Raw genomic sequence first — 20909 nt, 5'->3', positions numbered from 1 at the left:
CTGGGCAGCAGGGTCTGGAGATGCACTGAACACACTTTGCTATGGATGGCTTGCTCTGCTTCCTACCACGCGAAGGAGATTAGGACATCATTTCTGTCTCAGTTATTGTGAGTAGAACACACGTTTTCAAGGTTTGGAGTAAGGGTAATATAAGCCAGCTGAGAACAATTGGGACTATAAAATATGGGGTAGTCTGTGCAAAAGGGGTGAATTACTGAGCCATTTGAGCAAGAATGGGCAGGAATGGGCCTACTGAGAAGTTGATTATGTACAGGCTTTGTATTTACGAATCCTGGGAAAGGTAGGGGGTCAGTTCAGGGTCCTCATTCTGAGGATTCCTACATCAATTACAAGGCTGGTTAGAGTTTACATTAATTCTATGTTAGAATTGGTCACAGAGGCTCAATGTCTTAGTATTTGACTGGTTTCCCAGATGCTCTCCAAACTAAGAATTTATGCCTGACTGCATTCAGATTGAGACAGAGCCCCAGTGCCTCTGCTTGTTTGAGATTGCATCTCTGCCGCTGAATGGGAATCCACCGCCTGTGTGGGTAGGGGTGCTAGAACTTTCTTCTAGAACCCAATTCAATTAATTCAGCACTTACATGAGCTGAGGAGATTAAGGTTAGAAAAAAAACCAAAATACTGGAAACCAAAAACATTCGTGACCAGGCATAAAAACTCAGTTACTGTCCATCCTCAAGGAGTTTGGGGATTGGAATCAGAAGGCATGTTCTGATGCATTTTCTCTACTGAATGGCTACATGGTTTTGCATAACTCATTTAACCCATGTAGGTCTCAGTTTCTTAGGCTGTAAAATGGGGCCAATAATATCTATTTCCTAGAAATGCTGTTAGAATCACAAATTATATGTGGAAGTGTTTTTTGAAATCTCTAAGTACTATAAAATAATTATTTTATTTCTAAATATGCACTTTTCCAAAAATAAGCTATTCTATTCCCTTAGCAGTATATACCCTTAGTAGTAGGTTACAGAGAAATAGAATACTTAAATCTATTTTAAATTGTGTTTCTCATTAGAATCGTCATTAAAATTCTTCAGATCAACTTAAAAACTTTAGTAAAATGTAAAAGAATGCATTGCACAATACAATATGGTAAAATACTACAAACATTCATTCATTTTCAGGGCATGCTGAACCATCAATAAGACTTTAAAAGCTCTCCAAATTTTGGCAGATTACCAAATATTTTCCTTAGGAAAACTTAATAATGCAAGATGTCTGTTGCCACTTTTCTTACAGATGAACTTTCATTGTATAACATCCATATATTTATGTTAAAAAGCCAAACAAAACGTGAATTTAAAGTATGAAAAGAATTACAGGAAATTGCTCAGTGATTTTAATACCTAGCTGTTCAGCATCTTTCAAACTCATGTCATTTATAAGACAATTAAAATCTAAACAACTTCATAAGACAGTTAAATATCTAACTCTGTGAGATATATGAGCTCTTGATATGATAAGAACAAGAATATGGAATTCAGGACTATTTTATTTTAAGTATGGTAAAAATATAGTGGGTTTTCTCAAGCAAATGATTACAAATAACACATGACTTTCTGAGTCTTAGCTTTTGATTGACTTATGGTGAGTATATATCAAGTAATTAAGAATTCATTTTGGGTAAAATAAAGTTATATTTATTATTTATTTATTTAGTTTTTGGCTGGTTCGGGTCTTAGTTGCAGCACACAGGGTCTTCGTTGAGGCATGAGGGATCTTTCGTTGCAGTGCATGGGCTTCTCTCTAGTTGTGGCATGCAGGTTTTTCTCTTCTCTAGTTGTGATGCATGGGTTCCAGAGTGCATGGGCTCTGCAGTTTGCAGCACGCAGGCTCCCCAGTTGAGGTGCACAAGCTCAGTAGTTGTGGTGTGCGGGCTTAGTTGCCCTGCAGCATGTGGGATCTTAGTTCCTTGACCAGGGATCGAACCCGCATCCCCTGCACTGCAAGGCAAATTCTTTACCACTGGACCACCAGGGCAGTCCCGAAGTGAAGGTATAAATTCTGCAAATGGCTCTATATATTTCTTTCTATCCCTAGCCCTCCTAATTACATTAATGATGGTGTTAATTATCATAATTTTTACTTCATTATTTTAGCATTGACCAATGATATATACTTTATATTTCTAAGTGCTAGGAGATCTCCAGTTTTTAAAAATCCCTTAAATATCATCCTTATTTGTTTCCATCTGTCAATCAAAAATATTTTTCTACTTTGCTGTTAAACGGGCTTCCTTTACTTGAAAAGCAGAACACACTGTAACTAAGTGACAGGGATCTGCCATTCAGAAAAGCATCAACAGGAAACATCAGTGCAAATTCCTCAGTATAACAAGTCTTTGGCCACAATTCAGGATAGCATTTTTCTAATGTTGCTCCCTATACTCTGCTGAAAATGTTAATGACTTCAGCTCTGTACTTGTAAAAGTACTTGCAATAGCCTCCACCATAGTTTAATTAGGTTTTCATCAAAGATGAACACTGAGGCACCTCAATATTATCTCCCTGGGGTCTAATGGCCCTGATGATTTTTCAGGCATCTGTAGCCTTACAATTTATTTTTGACGATATCCTTCTAGTTGGAGTGAGTATATTGGGCATTTGGGCCATGCCAGCTTGCAGAGAGCTGGTGGCAGATGGAATGAAATCTGCCTGGTATGCATTCCCCTCCACATGAGCAGAGAACCATCCATTTCCTCCATTAAGGAGTTGTCACTCAGCCCACCCAGCTGGAAGACCATTTTTGATAGCCAAGCTGGCTGGTGGCAGACAATTCAGATACAAAGTGCACTTTAAAAGGAAGCTAAAACATCATTTGTAGGAAAATTGAAAATGCATGGCTTCTACCGCAGCCAATTTTTTAATGACTGTAATATTTTAAGTGATTATTTTTGCCACTTCAGATTGCTCCTTAGAGAGGAGAGGTTTTTTAATTAAAATCTAGGCAATGCAAACAGATGAGATATGAGGAGCAGAAGAAAGAGAAATAAGATGAATAAAATTAATTAAAAAGGCATTGTTGGCAGAGCCATAAATTAGCCACTGTCTGGTTGGAAATAAAATATATTGGTATAGGAGTTTCTGGATTAAAGTGAGATGTGTGACTGAGTGACTAGAAATGGACTAACTTACAGCCTACAAATCATGGTGTTTCCTAAGCCTTTCACCATGCTATAGCTATTATCATATAGAAATATATATATTTCCTATATCCTGATTCAACGGTCTTTAATGGTATAGACTTTCATGCTTATAAAAAAAAATAAAATTGGAAGAGAATGATTTCCCTCGTGAGGCAAAATGAATTTCTGTCATTTTCCACACATTCAATTTCTAGGTAATTTAATGCCAGTTAAAAAACTGAAAACTTGGCTATAAACACAGTCCAGGTGCAAGAGAGATGAAGTGCATTTTCTCCAGTCAATACAATACATTCAACCACAGTAAGCGCATTTTAGGGAGCTTAAAGAGTGGGTTTTTTTCATCATTTTCTGGATTCATTAAGCATTTGAACCACTTTGTACTATGATTCATAAAGATTCAATTTATGGTATATTTTGTGACAAGTGTGTAATTATTTGGCAATAGTTATGACAACTCTAAAATGGCAACAGTGACAGATTTGAATTGGAGTAATGAGAGAAAGAATAACAATGTAAAATTCCATAGGGCAGTTGTTAACCTTGTCTGTAAGAATCAACTTGACTTTCACAGTGTCTGAGGTTTTCAGACTCGCCTCCTCAAATTAAGGCCGAGAATGCCAGGCACAACGTGGGAGGCTGCAAGATACTGAGGAACAAAAGGGCTGGGGCTGTACAGTACAGTGTAATTGGCTTTGAAAATCAAAGCTGTTTGATCTTGAAGAAGCCACTTAACCTCTCTGAGCCTCTATATTTTCATCTGTGAAATGGGGGCAATTGTGAGGATTAGATGAGATAGTGTAAGTAACATGCTTATTCTAAAGACAGGTGAATCCTAGGAAATCAGTAAATGCTGATTCCCTTCCTTCTTTCGTCCCCTATCTTCATTCATTTATTTAACAAACCTCATCTTAATGAGTGCCATTATGCAAATAATGGAACTATGTGCCGTGCTAAGTACAAAGATGATGGGAAATGTTACTGTGTTTTGGATGCTCATATAGAATAAAATAAATTTCACATTGAATATCGTATTAACTTAATTCGTGATTAAATGTGTCAGCTTCAAACCATACACAAATAAGAAAAGGGTGCATAGTCAGGGAGGCTCTGGGGATTTGTTTGAATGGTTATTTTTAGTAGAATTTATCAAAATTATTTGTTTCTGTATTATTGCCACTCTTGTCATGGTGATTTGGCTCAATTTCATGTTTCACTAATGTTATTCCACATTAATTACTATACAAATAGGCCACATTGGGGGAAATTGTGAAAAGCACACTACTTACGTTTAACCCTTCATCCCCAAAGTACTCTTATTAGCTTAACAAATTATATTCTGGCTCATTCTACAATATCACGCACCCACCTCTTGGGGGAAACATGACAATAAGAGCAATGCAATCCAAAGTGAAGAACATCCCAAGCAAAGGGAATTTAGAAAGACAGCATGCAATTAACCAAGCTGGAATCTGGCCAGAAAACCATAGTTAACATTCCGATTCTTAATGGAAAAAGACATGGGAACATGGTCTAGCCACAAGTCTTACTGAGCTCAGGTTTATCCTCATTAGAAAGCTAGTACTCAAATCCCTCAAGTTACAGACCAGATAGTTTCCAGTACAGCGATTTGCAAAGCACATTTCTGGAAAGCATATCTAATTTCCTCTTGTTTGTCCTTACATTCTCAAAAAAGAAAATAACTGAATGGATTTTTGAAACCTTTTTCTGGGGTGCCCAATTTATGGCAAACAAGTTGGGCATTAAACTAGGCATTATATCTGCCAGGGGATTATATTCCCAAAGACACATTTAAAAATAAATTCTGCTTTGAATGTGATCATCCCTTTCACCATTTGTCTTTGACTTTTTTCATTAGCCTCAACTTGTGTTAAAACTATACTTTCAGACAAATTAATTTACATTTTTTTAATAATTTGGATATTATAACCTTTATTGTCCATTAATGATTCAACAATTTGTGACAACAGTATTAGACAGGTATCAGCAGAATCCCAGAATGAAAGTTCCAATTATTACTCAGGACTGGAGATCTGTCTAGTTTCCACTGGGACAATGAATTTGGCAAATGAATAATGTACAAGAGCTATAAGAAAATTAATAGACTCTCCCGTTCTGACTTAATGCTTCTCCTTAATGGGTTGTTGATTTACCTAATGGCTGTTGCCTTCATTAGGGCCTTTTGGTGTTTGTTAAACTAGGAAAATAGACATTATTATTGGATATTTATGGACAGTAAATGGAGGAGAGACGAAGCAGTCTAACTGGAAGTAGAAAGATTAAGATATGGCCCCTCTAAATTCTGTACACTTAGTTACTCCTAATCCTTGGCATACATCTGCAAAATTTAATAAAATACTTTTTAAGAAAATTTCTTTTAAATACATTTGATCACAGCCTATTCTAAAGGACAAACCTTCACAAAAGAATCTGTGATATTTAGTGCTGATTTACTTCTCGACGCAAGTTGACATAAACATGTAGAAGGAGTAATCTGGAATTCTTTGCTATCCATACAATGAACTAGGGTAATAAATAGAAAAAGATTAGCAGGTGCAGGCACAGCAATCAGAGTGGGAAGATTTCTTAAAAATAAAAAATATGAGGAACAGCACCTATCTGCTAGTGATCTGCATTTAATCTGTGGGTCAATTCCAGAGTTGACAGAAGCCAGTGATTTATGCCTTTGCAAGCTGAGGGTAACCAGGGTAGCTGAGCAGATATAAACATTTATTAACAGTGAGTGAGCAAAGCATGTGCTTTCCCTCTCCCTCTCTCTCTCTCTTTCTCACACACACACACACACACACACACACACACACACACACACACTCCCCCACCCCCATGCACACACAGATATCAAGGAGCTGTAGATGATTCACGCTTTCAAAATAGAAATTTTGGCTGCCACCAAAGATGAGAGTGAACGAACAAACAAAAAAATGAAGTAGTTTCTGGACTAATATTTACCTCCATGGCACACAGAGCCATTTGAACATTCTGCTTCATTGGGTACTATGAAAGGATGGAGAAAACAGAAAAAACAAAACCCCAAAAACCTGCTCACAGCTCTTTCCAAATCATTTATTCCCTGGTTCTCCTCTGAGTACTTTCCTGACCTTGGCAGCTCTTCTCTTTAACGGTGAGTTACAGAAAGCAGACAGCTGCAGCAGCTCCAGTCTGACCCTTTAAAATCTTACATTGAGTGTTTCTCTTTGAACTTGAAATTAAGGACATTTTCAGATTGCAGGATGTGTGTCTGAGGAGTTGGGAAGAAATGACTGATGGATTTGTCCAGATGCTTTAAGAATGACTAAGGAAAACTGAGCACTAGGTACTCAGGGTCTTTATAGACACGCAATGTTCATCTACTATAGATATAAAACTTGGATGATAAAGCCTTCCTCATAGTACTGGTACCTACAGATGATTCATGAAATGCCACCATTACTATTGCTGCTGCTACTACTACTACTTACTGTAATTATGGTTGTTATTATTACTATTTATTACCCAGTATCCATGCTACTCAATGGAGACGGATATGAGAATCCTACCCAAGGTGAAACATTGATTCTTGATTCTATATGTCTTAAATGGAATAGGCCAAAAAAATCAGTTCATTTCCCTTAAACCTTGATGACAAAACCAAGACCATTCTCAAAGAGTTAGAGCACCAGAAGTTGCCCTGAGATTAATCATTCTCCCATTTCAGGCAGGAAGAATGTGCCTCCCACTGTTAAATGTTGGAGAACACCCACAGCCACCTGAGGAGAGAGAGGTGCTGCCAGGGGATGGCAGCTGTGGAAGCAATAGCTGATTCTAGCAACTGCAGATGATGGACTGACAGAGTATATTCAGTATCTTTAGAATAGAAGCAACGGACACAAATAATTCTTGATTAGTCTAGAAATTGTATAGAAACGTTTAAAAAAAGGATGCAATATTCTATAAAAGAAGGAAGCAGCATTGTAACTAATAATTAAGAAAGGTGATTCAATATCAAGTGGGTTCATTAATACACATTTCTCCAAAGAACACATACAGATGGCCAGCAGGCACATGAGAAGATGCTCAACATCACTAATCATTAGAGAAATGCAAATCAAAACTACAGTGAGGTACCACCTCACACTGGTCAGAATGGCCATCATTAAAAAGTCTACAAATAACAAAGGCTGGAGAGGATGTGAAGAAAAGGGAACCCTCCTACACTGCTGGTGGCAAGGTAAGTTGGTGCAGCCACTATGGAAAACAGTATGGAGGTTCCTCAAAAAACTAAAAATAGAATTACCATATGATCCAGCAATCCCACTCCTGGTAATATATTCAGACAAAACTATAATTCAAAAAGATACAGGCACTCCTACATTCATAGCAGCACTGTTCACAATAGCCAAAACATGGAAACAACCTGAATGTCCATCAACAGATGAATGGATAAAGAAGATGTGGTATACGTATACAATGGAATATTACTCAGCCATAAAAAAGAATGAAATAATGCCATTTGCAGCAACGTGGATGCAACTAGAGATTATCATACTAAGTGACATAAGTCAGAAAGAGAAAGACAAATATCATATGATATCAGTTATGCGTGGAATCTAAAATATGGCACAAATGAACCTATCTACAAAACAGAAACAAACTCACAGACATAGAGAACAGAATTGTGGTTGCCAAGGGGGAGGGAGGGAAGGAGAGGGATGGACTGGGAGTTTGGGGTTAGTAGATGCAAACTATTACGTTTAGAATGGATAGACAACAAGATCCTAACGTACAGCACAGGGAACTATATTGAATATCCTGTGATAAACCATACTGGAAAAGAATATTAAAAAAAAAAGAATGTGTAGGGCTTCCTAGGTGGCGCAGTGGTTAAGAATCCGCCTGCCAATGCAGGGGACACAGGTTTGATCCCTGCTCCAGGAAGATCCCACATGCCGTGGAGCAACTAAGCCCATGTGCCACAACTATTGAGCCCATGTGCTGCAACTACTGAAGTTCACACACCTAGAGCCCGTGCTCTGCAACAAGAGAAGCCACGGCAATGAGGAGCCTGCACACCGCAACGAAGAGTAGCCCCCACTCACCGCAACTAAAAGAAAGCCCATGCACAGCAAAAAAAGACCCAACACAGCCAATAAAATTAATGAATTAATTAAAAAAAAAGAATGTGTATATGTGTGTAACTGAGTTACTTTGCTGTACAGCAGAGATTGGCACAACACTGTAAATCAACTATACTTCAACAGAGAAAAAAATTTACAAAAATCAAGTGGGTTCAGGCTCCTTGCCTTGCTGAGTCCACAACTGGCTTACTGTGGAGAAGGATAGTGAGGGTGGTCCTCTGGGGAGTTTTCTGACTTGCAGGACTAGATTTATTGTCATTTAGAGCCCCACCTATTTGATTGTGAACAGAGGGCTGCTTAGGGATTTGTGGGAAATAAAGAAAATAATGATGGTAATTAGAACCATGAAAGGAATGTGGTGCCCCTTTTCTTCCACATGAGCAAGTTCTCCAGAAAAACACTGGAAGCTGAGTCAGGCAAGGCCATGAACTTGTAAAGAGAATGGAGGAGAAACACAGATGGCTGTCTAGGAAGAACATATTAATTCTGCAACCTCTTACAGTCCTCTACAGCTTACAAATCGAAATAGAAAAGCACAACAAACATAAGGTCGGGTTCTACATTAAAAGCCAATACTGTTAGACATCTACTTCATGTTAATTACTAAAGAGCCAACAGATGGTAACAGCCTTCTACCAATCCAGGGCAGATTTAAACTGGTGACCTATAATTGCAGTTCTCCAGATCACATAACTCCTTAAGTTAATTACTCTATTTGGTCTTTTATTATTCTGCACACTTGAGATAAAAAAATACAGGCTCAGATGAAATGGATTAAATATTACCAAAGAAACTGGAAAAAAAATCTAAAAAATCTAAAAAAATCTAAAGAAGATAAGGAGAAATATGTACTACGAATGTCTTTCCTATTTGACCTGCCACTCTCAAACATTATTTTCAACATCAACATCAACACACTCACTGCTCTCTATCACCCTATTTTATGAATGATAGCACTTAAAAATCACTTGTTGTTAATAATGAAAACTACTATTAATATTCTAATCACATGAATGTCATTTCAACTTAATTCCAACGGAAACTATTTCTTGTTTCAAGTGTCAAAAGTTACACCTATGGGCAACACTTGTGTCCAACCCAATCAATTTACTGCATTTGATTTTGATATTACTTTAATGACATATAAGGATGACATAACATGTGAATTCTGTATTTTTTCTGTCCTATTCTCTGACCCTTTCCTACTTGGAGTTACCAGCTCAATCCTTTGCCTTCCACATATTTTTGTCCATATTCACTTCTCTGTGGAGCTTATTTGTTCTCAGAGCTTTCAATGAAGAGAACACATACTTATTGAGCACTTTCTATATGTCAGGCACTGTTCTAAGGGTTTTACATGAATCTTCTTATTTAATTATCACAACATGAGATGGATACTATTATGATCCCTGTTAGAGGTGAGGACACCAAGGAACCAAGAGGTTAAATAACTTGCCCAAGACCACATGGCTAATAAACAGTGAAACCAAGATTTGAACCCAGTCAAGCCTATTTTCTTAACAGTTGTGCTATATCCAGTCCCATTCACAATATTTTTAGCTGCCCTCATGTCATTCCTGAATATAAAATTTATTTTTTTCCCTACAAACTAGATCTTGATATTTTTTTCAGCTTTTCATTCATTCAATTAGCACAATGTATCATGTGCCAAACATTGGAGATTCAAAAATGGTAGAAACAGTTCCTGAGCTTAAGAAGCTAACAGCTAACCAGGTAGAAAGAAACATAACTACAAAGCAATGTTGTAAATGCTCTCATAGATGTATATTTACGGTGTAACAGAATGTTGAAATGGAAGTAGGTTTAGTGTTGGTTTTGGTTAAGATGCCAAGAAACTACTCCAGATTCCAAAGTCACATGATGGACCAACTATAAGGACCTAGCAAAAGAGACAGTAAAATGGCTTGGCCACTTACTCAAATTGACAGCATACAAGCCTGAAGCAGAAGTATGTAGGCATCTGGAAAGCAAAGAGATGATTCCTTTAGAGAGGGCTGTTGGTGAAAACGGTGGGTCACATCTATGCTCTTGTCAGGGGAGGAGGGTACCTTCCCCTTGCCTCAAGCGTGGTGCTCAGGACTTCAAGGACACCACTTGGAAGGGATGCTGTAAAGGCTTAGACTAGTGCCTGGAGCTGCCTGGCAGGTAGCTGGGTAACAAGCGGGCTGCACTTCAAAGTAACTAACTTCTCTTCACCCAATGATGGATTCAAGGTGAATGTTTACCACAGCCTAGGATTCGGCCCATGCACACAAAAGGCAGTCTGGTTTGTTTAAGATCCTGCCCCCAAGGGCTCCCTAGAGGGGCAAAGAGCCCTCAGCAGAAAGAGGTTGAGGTCATAAGTAAGAGGCCCAGTCATTAGGGGTGAGAGTAGACATAACACATTGAGGAGCTACAGGTAAGAAAGCCCCAGTTCTGGTGAAAAATGGAGACATTTCCAAAGAACTTTTTGGTAGATCCAAGAGAGCCAGCTTTCATCACTTGCCAGACCAAGGAATCAATAATTCCAGCTCACAATAATATCTGCCTCTTGCTTCTTCTCCTTTCTCCTGACCCAGCCCGGGCCAGTTCAGAGGCTACAACTCATGGCAGTTAGCGAGGAGGGAGAAGGAGCTGACCTCTATCTCTGTTCCGACTCAGTGGACCTAAGCTGGAGGATAGCAGAAGCGATGGGTGAGGCTTGGAGTTTGCATTATTACAGTGAACCATGGGGTATTTGTTACTGAACTGAGACTGGGGACTAAAGTGATTGATTGCTTTTTTGGTTTATCAGCAGTCTTGGGAACTGCCTTAGTTTTTGTGCAAAAAGGATAGAGATTTAAAAAGCTGTCTGAGTGAATCTGAACAGTCACTAGTGAAGAAAAATGAATCTGTTTTTTGTAGTCAGTCTCCATCCTCAAGTCCTGCTTATTCAATCTCATGGTTATAGCAGCACAGAGAGGAGGCAGACATCAACTATGCAAAATTTCACCCAGACAATGACATTTGAACTGGGCCCTTAAGGATGCTGGGGAATGACTAGGCATAGAAAAAAGAAAGGTGGAGAAGCATGTTTGAAGGCGTGGGAGTGTGAAATTCTGTGTTGTATTTGTGAGGCTGGAGCACAGGGGAACAGGAGATGAGGATGAAAAGTTAGGCCAGGTCTACACTGGAAATGGCCTTGAATTACATGCTGCAGAGTTTGGCTTGTCTCCTCTAGGCCTACACAGGAAGCTATCAAAGGTCCTGCATATGGAAGGCGCATGATGTAATTTCTGTTAAGGAATGATGATGTCATTTTCTTTTTTTTAAGCTCTTTATTGGAATATCATTGCTTTACACTATTGTACCAATTTTTGAGGTACACCAAAGTGAATCAGCTGTATTTATACATATATCCTCATATTCCCTCCCTCCCATGCCTCCCTCCCACCCTCCCTGTCCTGGCCCTCTAAGGCATCACCCATGATCAAGTTGATCTCCCTTTGTTATACAGCAACTTCCCACTAGCTATCTATTTTACACTTGTTAGTGTATATATGTCTATGCTACTCTCTCACTTCGTCCCAGCTTCCCCTTGCCCCACCACCCCCAGCCCCGTGTCCTCAAGTCCATTCTCTACATCTGCATCTTTATTCTTGCCCTGTCACTGGGTTCATCAGCACCATTTTTTTAGATTCCATATATATGAGTTAGCATACGGTATTTGTTTTTCTATTTCTGGCTTACTTTGCTCTGTATGACAGTCTCTAGGTCTATCCACCTCATTACATATAGTTCTATTTCATTCCCTTTTATGGCTGAGTAATATTCCATTGTATATATGTGCCACATCTTCTATATCCATTCATCTGTTGATGGGCATTTAGGTTGCTTCCATGTCTTGGCTATTGTAAATAGTGCTGCAATGAACATTATAGTACATGTTTCTTTTTGGATTATGGTTTTCTCTGGGTATATGCCCAGTAGTGGGATTACTGGGTCATATAGTAGTTCCAGGTGTCATTTTTTAACAGTGGCATCCCTTTGTATGATCCTTGACTCCATCATCCTCGTCACAGGAAGTCTGTTACCATGAGACTTGATTTCTCTTTCTTTAGCATCCCCCTGTTCTCACCCTATTTCACCGTCCCTATAGGTTACTGCAAATGCCTCCTACCTCCATAATGAAAATATTTTAATACTCCTATCTCCTTAAGTTCACTTTAGGTCAGCAGTGATGGGCCAGTAACTATGATTGTGAAAACAAAATCAGCCATTGTCTGTGGAATAGAAGGAGGCGACCAGTGCTTGGCTTGCACTTATTAAATTCTAATGTATCAAAATCATTCATCCAGAGGAAGGAATATATAGTGCAAAAGGAATAAAGCTGGAGCAAGATCAAGAAATATGAGAAAAAGAAGAATCTTTTAGCCTACAGCCAGAGAGTGGGGAAGAAAATAGGTAGACAAATTAACGAATTGGGAAGAACACAGGACCAGTAGGGAGCATGTCAGTTTATATTTACTACTTGTAAGAGCAAAGTTATATGGCAACTGTGAGCAAGAGTTCTGAAGTCAGATTCCTGTATTTGAATCCTGGCTCTGCCAGTGGTAAGAGGAGCATTCTGGACAAGTTACTCAACACCTCCATGTCCACTTTCCACATCTGTAAATGGGGCTAACAGAGCACCTTTTTATAGGTGCATAAATATCAATTATATGAGATTATATATGTAATATATATTATATATATTATTTATATACATATATATAATCCTATGTGTGTATACATATATTTAATTCTGTAAGACCCTAGAATAACAAGTGAATAATAAAAAGTAGCTGTTATCACTTAGAGTATCCTATCTGTTCTTGGACATTTTTCCTTGAATTAACTCTACTTTGTAATGAAGCATACTTTCTTAATTGCTGTTAGACTCAATCATTGATTTACTTAAGATGTAAACATCTTAGAGACTTTGAATGAATACAGAAAAGATAGCATATAGGTTGAACAAACAAACATTACCCTCAAAACTAAAAAGTCCAAAATAAAGCAATGTTTAAAACATGTTCTATGACCAATAGGAACATTGAGATATGCTTTCTAATTGGTTGTATTTGGTTATCATGTCAGAGGCCACCCAGTAAAGGAATGACATTTGATGGAGAAATTAACATACAGTTTAAATAAACAATTTTTATTTCTAGAACTCAAAATCACTTGGCAAAAGCAATTTTTTTCATGCTTGGATGTTTGAGCCAAAAAGCAAAGATTGGTTATGCAAATGAGTTAAAATGACAAAGTCTTAGATTTTATCACTGCACTTGCTTGAAATTTTAAAAAGAAACATCAGAGAAAATTTTCTATGTAATAGCCAAAGACCCTGGTATGAATAATTACGACAATGATTTTTTTCTTAGTAGGCACAGGTAACTAGTCAAGTTTCAAATGTGTGATTAGTAAGCTTACGAGCAGGATGAGAGACCACAAAGCAAAAGGATACCCCATGCAAAGCTGTCATTTAATTAACCATTACTATGAAGCAAAACCACACTGCATGCATTTCTATCATGGGCAGTACCAAAGCACAATGCATAAAGAAACCAAAAAGCTAATTAGATTAGTATAATGGTGACTGATAAAACAAGGCATAAAAAGTACATTTATATAGTGAAGGGAACTGAGACCAAATAATCACCAAATGATCATCATGGGAAGAGGATGTGAATCCCAGGCCCTGAGGTCTTCATGTGTTTCCTGGGTTTACACATCTTCTTGCCAATGCTGAACAGTAACAACAGAATCCTTTTCTTAATCAAGCAGTATTGGGATACGGCATGGGATATCCTTACAAAGGTTCTTTTCCAGAGCCATACGAAAGGCATCCATGGACTCTCTTTAAAGGAACCAGTTTTAGAGTCTTCGTCAGAACAAATTTCCATAAGGTTTACTGGGTGTATTCTCATGTTCAGCAGAGATGATGCCTGTTCCTAATGCGAGTCAATTGGTGTAATCTCATCAACCTAAAACGTCTAGAGTTTGATTTGTTAAGCAACAAGTTACTGTGTCAGGGGAGTTTTCTAAAAAGGTGAAGGTTTTCTAAATAATTTGGAACAATTTTGAACCATGTTTCTAGAATTTAAATAAATTATTAAAAGGAGATGAGCATCTTAGATCTTTTTATTCTGCGTGTGACTCCTCCTATGACCTCACCCCACGTAGCACAGGATTTTTTTTTGTACATTGAGTGAGTCACATTTTAAAAAATTCTCCAATCTGCATCTGTGTTTTATTTTTATGTACTGGAAACTTGAGAGAGTCCAGTTGAGGGTCTAATGGTATTTCTAAACATTGCCTAGGTGCAGTTTCTTACTCCATACACTCTGTGGGCAGGCAAGCCCATGATTTCAATTCTCATTCCAAAGGTTGATAACTGCCAATTTTGGATCTTCCTCTGAGTTTCTGATCCACACATCTAACCTCCCACTAGATGTGTCTTCTTGCCTGTCCCTAGGATTATCAAAATCAACATGTCCAAGGTGAATTCAACTCCTGTAATTCTGTTCCTCTTCCTGCTTCTGTTTCAATGAATGGCATCGCTGTTGAAATGATTCCCAAATCTTGTCCTTGACACCTCCCACTCCATCATCATCTCAATCAGTCCCCAATCTTCTCCATTTCCTCCTAAAAAATCTCTGAATCCACCCACATTTTCCCATCATCTCTCCCCTAACTCTGGTCAACGCGATCTCCCAGACTACGGATTGCAGCCTCCTATTTGCACTCTTTCCCTTCCATTGCATCCTTTATCCTCAAAGGGATATTTCAAAACTCAGATCTAATTATCTGACTCTTAGTCAGAGCACTTCAATGACTCCCTATAAACTTCAGGATGAAGTTCAAACACTACAGCAGCTTTCAAGACTTTTAAGGTCATATCTTCAGACTTCATCACAAGTCTCAACTCAAAATCTGTTAGACAGCTATTTGGAACATTGCCCAAGGCCTCTGCTTTGTGCTATCACCTTCCAGACTTTATGTACGTGTTTTATGATTCTAGAAACACTATTCCTCCCAACTGGCCAATTTGAAATTACCCTTCAGTCTCTGCTTGGATCCCTATTGTCTTGGATAGACTTCTTAAACCCTCAATTTGGTACTGTATGTTGTATTTCCACAGCACTCTAAACTTTCCCAGCAAATCAACAATTATGCTGTTTTGCACATGCATGGTGACATGTCTAACTCTCCCACTAAACCAACAGCCAGTGAAGGGAAGAGACATATCTGCCTTTTTGTGGTTATATTCTCTAGGTTCAGCCCAGTACATGGCACCATGGGTTCTCATAAATACTTGTTAAAGAGATGAATAAAGGAATGATTTTCCATACTTACAGGGGAGGGTAAAGTAACATTATCTATTCTTTTAATAGTGGTTTTAGTAAAACAATTATCTTTGTACAATTTGGTTTACTGAGCTTTAGGTTTTAGAGGAGAGGAGAAGGAACAAAAGAGAGGTCAAACCTTCACTGTAGCTCCTGGGAAGAAAAGCCAGTTGCCCGTGTCTACTGGATCCAGATTATCTTCTAAAACGACTTGTCTGTGAGCTGAGTTGATGACCAAGATGTTATCTAAGGCCCAGCAGGCTTCATACACTTCACCTACACGGAGATTTTCCTGCTTCCACTGAAACTGCACGTTCTCCCCTTTGGCGTTTTCAGGAAGGTAGAGGATGTGGATGATTGTGCTCACGTTGGAAGGGGCTCTGGAGAGATGAGAATTGGTGCCACAATAAAGTTCAACAGTGTCCACTTTACTTTTCTAATAGATTCATTTCTTTTCTTAATTACGACTGTTTTTTTATCTTTAAAATATTGTACACATTACAGATTAAATACTTATAATCCCATACCCCCAAACCTTTTAATACATTACTGATTATTAAGATGTTCGTATTGAGTGATGAGAGTTTAAATATTAAATGTCTTAAGGAGCTTTACTTTTAACACAAGGCAGGCAGTAAGTATATTCAGGTAAGCCAGTAAAGGGATAATTGAAGAGAAAATGGTACACAATTGCCTCGGCTCCTGTAAAAAAGCAACGTGTATTCAACACAGTTTTTTGTGCATGGTAGACACTCAATTTAAAATCATATACTTTATGATACTGAGAAGAAAAAAAGGAGAAAAATTATAAAATTTTAATTTTAATTCTTACTTTGAAATTTTGCATCTATTAGAGATCACTGTATGTTATATGTTTTATAATGTCTTTACGTAATAGTTATTTTATTTCTAGTAACCAGATTCATTTTTGTTTTGAAAATGTGAGATTTGCCATGAGAATTAAATGTTCTCATTTAGAATTCTTTGTAATTCCATGCAGACCAGTCTTTAAAAACATGACATAATATAACATGATTTTTATATTACATCTGTTGGGATCTAGGTCCTTTTGCTATATAATAAAGTATTTTTATTAAACATTTTATTCTACCAAAGTAGAAACCTCCTACAGTAAAAATGATGGCTTTAGCCAAGATTAAAAGTGGTACTAAAATGCAAACTAGTAGTACCCAGGGGTTACTGTAAATCAGTTTTGAAAGGACTAGAGAAAAGCCATATTTTTCACTCACCAATGAAGCACATATAAATCCACAGAATTGTCAGTGTGGGTTATGAATGGTGTACCTTACCTTTGGGGATAATCAATTCCCCTTTCCTTTAAAATATTTAATGATGACTATGTTTTTAACTTCGAAAAGAATTTAAATGGATGAAGATAATATATTTTAGTTTTAGGAACTGATTGAAAATATGTCTATTCTGATCACTAATGGTAGATTTGCATTAATGAGTATGATAGTTTGGTGCAGAGCCTAAAACTGAAAGTCTTATTTAGTGAAAAATAAATGGAATCAGCTGAATGTGATCTTTATATCTTGTAATTAAATGTGTATACTCACTATTTGTCATATCAAAAGCATGTAGCTGTTTTTCAGCAAGAAATATGTACTGCAATTTATCTAAACTATGATATATAACTATTAGAGAAAAAATGGAGGCATGAATAAAACTTCCACTACTTATGCTGCTTTGCTTAAAGCCATTTATATAAATCAGTATTTAATATGAGTGCATTTTCATAATAACTACTAGAAATTAGAAGGAATAGCAAAATGCTCTGTTATAAAATTGGCAATTGGCACAGCATGTCAGAGCTTGGTTTGTACCAAGTGTCTATAAATAATATTTTATCCTGCCACAGAGGGAGACAATCTATTAAAATCCATGAGTTAGAATCACTTTTCTCAGTTTTTGGTTAGAACTGAGCTTGAACTTGTGAGACTTTAATTTTTATTTGAAGTACTACTAGAAACTTTGGACAGACTGGTTTAATATTAAAAACTAAGAACCTAATATTTATTCTTCTCCCCCAAATAAATCACAATTCTTTTAAAATGGAAATATGGTAAGGAAAACAGAATGAGAAAAAAGAAGACTGCTACAGAACTGAAGCAAAATGTTCTGCTTGAGTCATACTAATTTAAGAACTAAACTGATCAGATTAACCACTTAATAAAATGTCAAGGTTTTTTTTTCCTTTAAATATCTCACCATACCTGAAATTAGCACGCATTTTGAATTTTATCTTACGATTTAAATTACACATAAATAGTTAACATAGTTTGAGTTTTGCTAAATTTAATACAATACTTTCAACCTGAATGAGCGTCTCCCTCTTTAAGCATCCAACTTCATTTTCTTATGAAGGGATTTTTTTTAATAAAGAAAATGTAATAAATGATTACAAGTCGCATCACAATTATGATCACAGAATTTTAGAACTGGCCTTAGGGAAGTTAGAAGGAAAATGACAGAACTAGAGATTAGATCCAAAAGGCTATTAACTCATTACCATCACAGACTGGATGGAATTTAGGTGGTCATCTGATATATTCCTTGGCCTATAAACCAAGCCACAGCCAGGACACCTAGACAGCTGGGTGGTGAGGTTATTTTGTGGAGGATTCCATTAGTAAGGTTACTATCGCAAATGTACTGTTACCAAAAAAAAATAGTTTGTTATACTGACGGGGAAGTACTGAATGGGAAAATAACACTTTTAACAATACCTTCTTCAAGCACAGCATGTAATCCATATAATTCAACATAATGAACAATCAGAGTCTTTCTAACCACGAGAAACGAAGCCAGTGGTGGAATGAAGGTAAAAAGGAAAGCAGAAATTCACCTACACCAAAACTTATGAAGATACTTTAAATGATAACAAACCTGATTTTCTCAAGCTGAATCCAGTCCGCAGTGTTATTCTTGGCATATGACACGATGATGCAAGGGTCCGAATAACTAAAGCGACATGAACCTGAACCTGTAAATAGCAATAACAACAAATTTCAAAGTTAAAAAACAGTGTAATTACATAGTATCCTTCCTAATAAACACTCTAGATAATTTTCTAACCACTTAGATAGCTATCTGACCATTTCCCTATTCTTTGATGTTAAAATTTCTTGTGATCTGTTCTGATAAGTATTATTTGATAAATAATTTTAAGAGTTAGGAAAAAGGTAAACTGCAGGTCTCTTTAGAGAAACATGAACTTCTAAATTAAATTACAATATAAGCACTCAGTTCTATGCCAATAAATAACTAAATATTATAGAATGATTAATAGTGCCATTTTTATGGTTCTTGCAAGTTAATATCAATACTGATTGCATTAAATGGTATATATCATTCAATTGTATGAAGAATAAAAATAGCATTCTTCTTCTGTGTGTGTTATTTAAATGATGAGGCAGTATGTGAGAAACTCAAATACTGTAAATTCAAGTACTAAATGATGAGAACTATTCGAGATATGATTGATATTATCAATATTAATTGATACTAAATAAAGATTTAAAAGAGAGACATACATCCTATTGTGGATATCTGGTCATTGTTTTTCATGATTATTTTCAACATTAGAGATATGACTATATCAAAGAAAGTTTTAAAACTGTCATAAGAATTTGTTTTTACACATTCAGTGAATTCATATAATAAAGCACAGTTTGACTGTAATTTCAAAGATCTTCTTAGATCCCCAAAACAGCCATGAAACATAAGCCAGAAGTTTATTGTAACTCTGTAGCAGGGTTTTATATACTATGGTAAAAACAAATGAATCAAAAGAAAAAGAAATAGCACAATTCATGTTTAACTTTCACCCATCTGCTAGAGGAGCCTTGGTTTCAGCAAATGGCATCTGTTGACGGTTTTTACATTTGTAGTACTCAGGAGTTTCAAGCTTTAATCAGACTCATTTATTTTATTTCAGTGGTGTTTAGTACAACACCAGTTAGTTTGCAATCGCCAAAGCTGGCAGTGTGCTAAAAAGGCCAAACAGCAGTTTTCCTAGATTTATTCACACAGCTAAAATGTAGATGAAAAAGCATGGAAAAAAGGCTATTGAAAGGAAAGCTACACAGCAACCCTGAGCTCAAACAAAAATCTACTTTATGCCATTTGATCATTGCTAAGTTCTACCTTTCTTAAGCAGCTGCTTAAAATAAATATCAAACTGTGGGGCTGGAAATGGAAACAGCCAGGATTATATAAGACCAACTTCAACACAAACAAGTATGAGGTCTGGCAGACGATCTGTTTTTTCAAAAGACAGTTCAAACTAGCCTAAAGAATGTGAGTGGTATTTATGTGCTTCCTTTATGTTTTATACACCACAAGTACTTAAAAGCAAATGCATAAGGTGAATACCCAAAAAGGAAAGGACAGAACAAATGATAACCAAAAATGTTCCTTACAGAAGCAATTCTGTGCAAACTGTTTACAAATTGCAAAAAGAGAAGGAAAGCTGACAAACATGTAAATAAAAATGTGTCCAAATATGACCTTGATGACCAACATGACCCCTCTTCTGTCTATTTTCTTATGTTACCATCTCACTTGTTGTGAGAATAAGTTTACTATGCACCCATAAAACAAAAAGGTACCTGGCAGGTGACTCACTTTTCCTTACTTGGGCACTAAATTCTTTTGTATCTAAACTATTAATATCTTCTGAACCCCTCTCCTCCTCACTATTGTCAATGGACTCTCAGTAGCTCTTGTTAGAACTTTGCAATAGTGATTAGTTGGGTCTCCAGCCTCACATGTCCTCACCCAGCCACACTGGGTGCTCTGGGCAACAGCCAGTGCTCTTCCCACAGTGAACTGAATCTTGTTACCTTCCTGCTTATAACCTTCAGGATAAAGCAGTACTTCCAGCCCCAGTGACACAAAGGTGCATAGTTTCTAGAGACCAAATGTGTACCCTGGAAAACAACTAGCCCAGGGTTATCTTTTCCCATGTAAAAAGATGGCTCAAAAGCCAAAGGGACTCCAATAAAGGAGTGGACAACTAGGAGCCGAGGACTGGGGTATCGAGTATGAATGGACAGCCAGAGGAGAGGCACTGCCCATGCCAAGGGAACTTCTCCTTCTGGAATAAGTGCCACCCAAGAGAACCAATCGGCTCTGGATATCTGCCTCCCTCTGGGGCCACTCTCATCAAACTACCATCCCAAATGGTGC

At 37.2% G+C, this 20909-nt stretch overlaps 1 protein-coding gene across 2 annotated transcripts in view; it reads right to left on the bottom strand.

Moving 5' to 3' along the window:
• RELN (reelin) overlaps positions 1-20909 on the bottom strand; it is a 494116-nt gene that overhangs the window by 188828 nt on the left and 284379 nt on the right. For both annotated transcript variants that reach the window (XM_057732969.1, XM_057732970.1), the window contains exons 9-10: positions 18606-18702; positions 15835-16075 (exon numbers count right to left, since the gene is read on the bottom strand). In XM_057732969.1, the coding sequence (XP_057588952.1) occupies positions 15835-16075; positions 18606-18702 (338 nt within the window). The remainder of the gene's footprint in view (positions 1-15834; positions 16076-18605; positions 18703-20909) is intronic.

This window comes from Hippopotamus amphibius, chromosome 4, assembly GCF_030028045.1.
Source record: "Hippopotamus amphibius kiboko isolate mHipAmp2 chromosome 4, mHipAmp2.hap2, whole genome shotgun sequence".
Taxonomy (NCBI): domain Eukaryota; kingdom Metazoa; phylum Chordata; class Mammalia; order Artiodactyla; family Hippopotamidae; genus Hippopotamus; species Hippopotamus amphibius.
Note: the sequence above shows the minus strand (reverse complement) of the source record. Positions and strands in the feature narration are given on the sequence as shown.